The sequence below is a fragment of the Aquarana catesbeiana genome, linkage group LG09, assembly GCF_042186555.1.
Source record: "Aquarana catesbeiana isolate 2022-GZ linkage group LG09, ASM4218655v1, whole genome shotgun sequence".
NCBI classification, from domain to species: Eukaryota; Metazoa; Chordata; class Amphibia; order Anura; family Ranidae; genus Aquarana; species Aquarana catesbeiana.
Window position 1 is genome coordinate 77346754 of NC_133332.1, and position 2151 is coordinate 77348904.

At 40.3% G+C, this 2151-nt stretch overlaps 1 protein-coding gene across 1 annotated transcript; it reads left to right on the top strand.

Moving 5' to 3' along the window:
• The first annotated feature begins 752 nt into the window (after nucleotides 1-752).
• LOC141108928 (olfactory receptor 5V1-like) lies at nucleotides 753-1703 on the top strand. The gene has a single exon (XM_073600891.1). It carries the CDS (start codon nucleotides 753-755, stop codon nucleotides 1701-1703), a length of 951 nt encoding a protein of 316 aa, XP_073456992.1.
• The last annotated feature ends 448 nt before the right edge of the window (nucleotides 1704-2151 follow it).

The following is a 2151-nucleotide window of genomic DNA, read 5'->3' on the forward strand; positions in this document are numbered from 1 at the left end:
CCTGCCTCCATCTAACAACTGCATTATTTCCTCCATTAGCTCATCCCCCACAGCTATTACCCTTTTGTATAACTTGACCCTCCCTCCTAGATTGTAAGCTCTAACGAGCAGGGCCCTCTGATTCCTCCTGTATTGAATTGTATTGTACTTGTACTGTCTGCCCTAATGTTGTTGTAAAGCGCTGCGTAAACTGTCGGCGCTATATAAATCCTGTATAATAATAATAATAATAATAATAATACTGACAGTACCGTCTACCAAAATGGTGCTCATCCATCACTTGTAAGCACTTTGCGGCAGTGAGGACCTCCCACTGCTAGAGGAAATATGATGAGGACAAGTGACAGAACAGAAGACCCCTGAAACAAAGGCATGTATACGAAAATTGCTTATAAAATTAAATCTGGAGGTCTCCAACTAAAGGCTAGCTGACCAATAAGTTGAGGTGCCCAACCTAGAGTTGAGCTTTCAGGTTAGTGTTTATATTGAATTCCCAGGGTTCTCCTCAAAACAGATGCTCCCTGTTATGCAAATTTTGACCACCTTCCATGCTCATAAAGCTATGCTTTCCCCTGTACCTCCTTTTATTTTCATTTCCATTATTGTAATAGAAGACTTCAATATTAAAACTGTGGATGCCTGTTATTATGTACAATTGTATTGACCCTACTTCAGGTTTCCTATAAATTAACAAAAAGAAAACAAGCTTTCTTCTTTAAATACACAGATGTTGGTCAGATAAATGTGATCAAATGGAACAAGGAAACCACACCATGGTGACATTTTTCATTATCAAAGGAATATCAGACATTCCAGAGCTGCAGGCTCCAATCTTCCTTCTGGTTCTCCTTATTTATCTCCTCACTCTTGGTGGAAATATGACTATTCTTCTGCTGGTCTGTCTCAATCACCATCTCCACACTCCAATGTATTTTTTCTTGGTAAATCTATCCATGATTGATATGTGCTCTACAACTGTCACTATACACAAGATCCTTCTCATAGGTTTAACGGGGAATCATGTCATTTCATATCTCAGCTGTATTGCTCAGATCTATTTCTTTGGAAGCTTTGTTACTGATGAACTATTGTTACTCACTGCCATGGGCTATGACAGATATGTTGCCATCTGTAATCCCTTGAGATACACAGTTATCGTGAATCACAGAACCTGCACTCTTCTGGCTTTTGTCTGTTGGGCTCTTGGATTTGTAGAAATTATCCCGTATGCTGTTTTGGTGACTGTTTTTTCCTGTTACAGATCCAACATAGTAAACCACTTCTTCTGTGACCTTGTGCCAGTCATAAAACTTTCCTGCAGCAACACTTCTGTTCTGGAGACTTTGTTCATCGTTGAAGGGGCAGTCTTGATAGCTCTTGGGCCTTTTTTATTAACAGTTCTATCCTACATTTTTATTATCACCACAATACTAAGAATTCGTTCCAGCACAGGAAGACGTAAAGCTTTCTACACATGTTCCTCACATCTCACAGTTGTCATTCTTCTCTATACCACCTTAATCTACCAGTACTTGAAGCCCATTTCAGCAGACAGTCTAGAGTACAATAAGCTACTCTCCCTATTTAACACAGCTGCTGTCCCCATGTTAAACCCTGTCATTTACAGCCTAAAAAATAAAGATGTGAAATTGGCTTTCAAGAAAAGTTTTCAGTTTTTGAGTGTTAAAAAAATAAAGATGTGAAGTCTGCTTTAAAGATAGAGTTGCAGTTTCTAAGGACTAATCCACACAGGATTTCAGTGACAGCTGTGGCAGTAAACCAGCATGATCCTGCACCAGGATTCACAGGTGGATGCGGATAGTTGCGGCCACTCAGCTTGCACCAAGCGATAGTAGGCTGAAAGAAACTGCATCAGTTCATTGGTGTTTTTTGTAATCAGTTAGGGACAGATGCTCACACCTATACACAGGTTGTTTGCGGTCAGGGACAATTATTTGTCCCTAACCTCAGTTTATTATTCCATGTGCAATTACATGTGAACACCCGAGGGCAGTTGTAGCTGCTCTTAGTAGGGCCATGCTTTATGCAGGCTGAAAAACCACAACTATCTGCACCCATCTGTGGCTCTAGCTACAAGAATATGTTGGAATATGCTATTTTTGCCACAGCTGGCATTGATGTGCCTTGTGA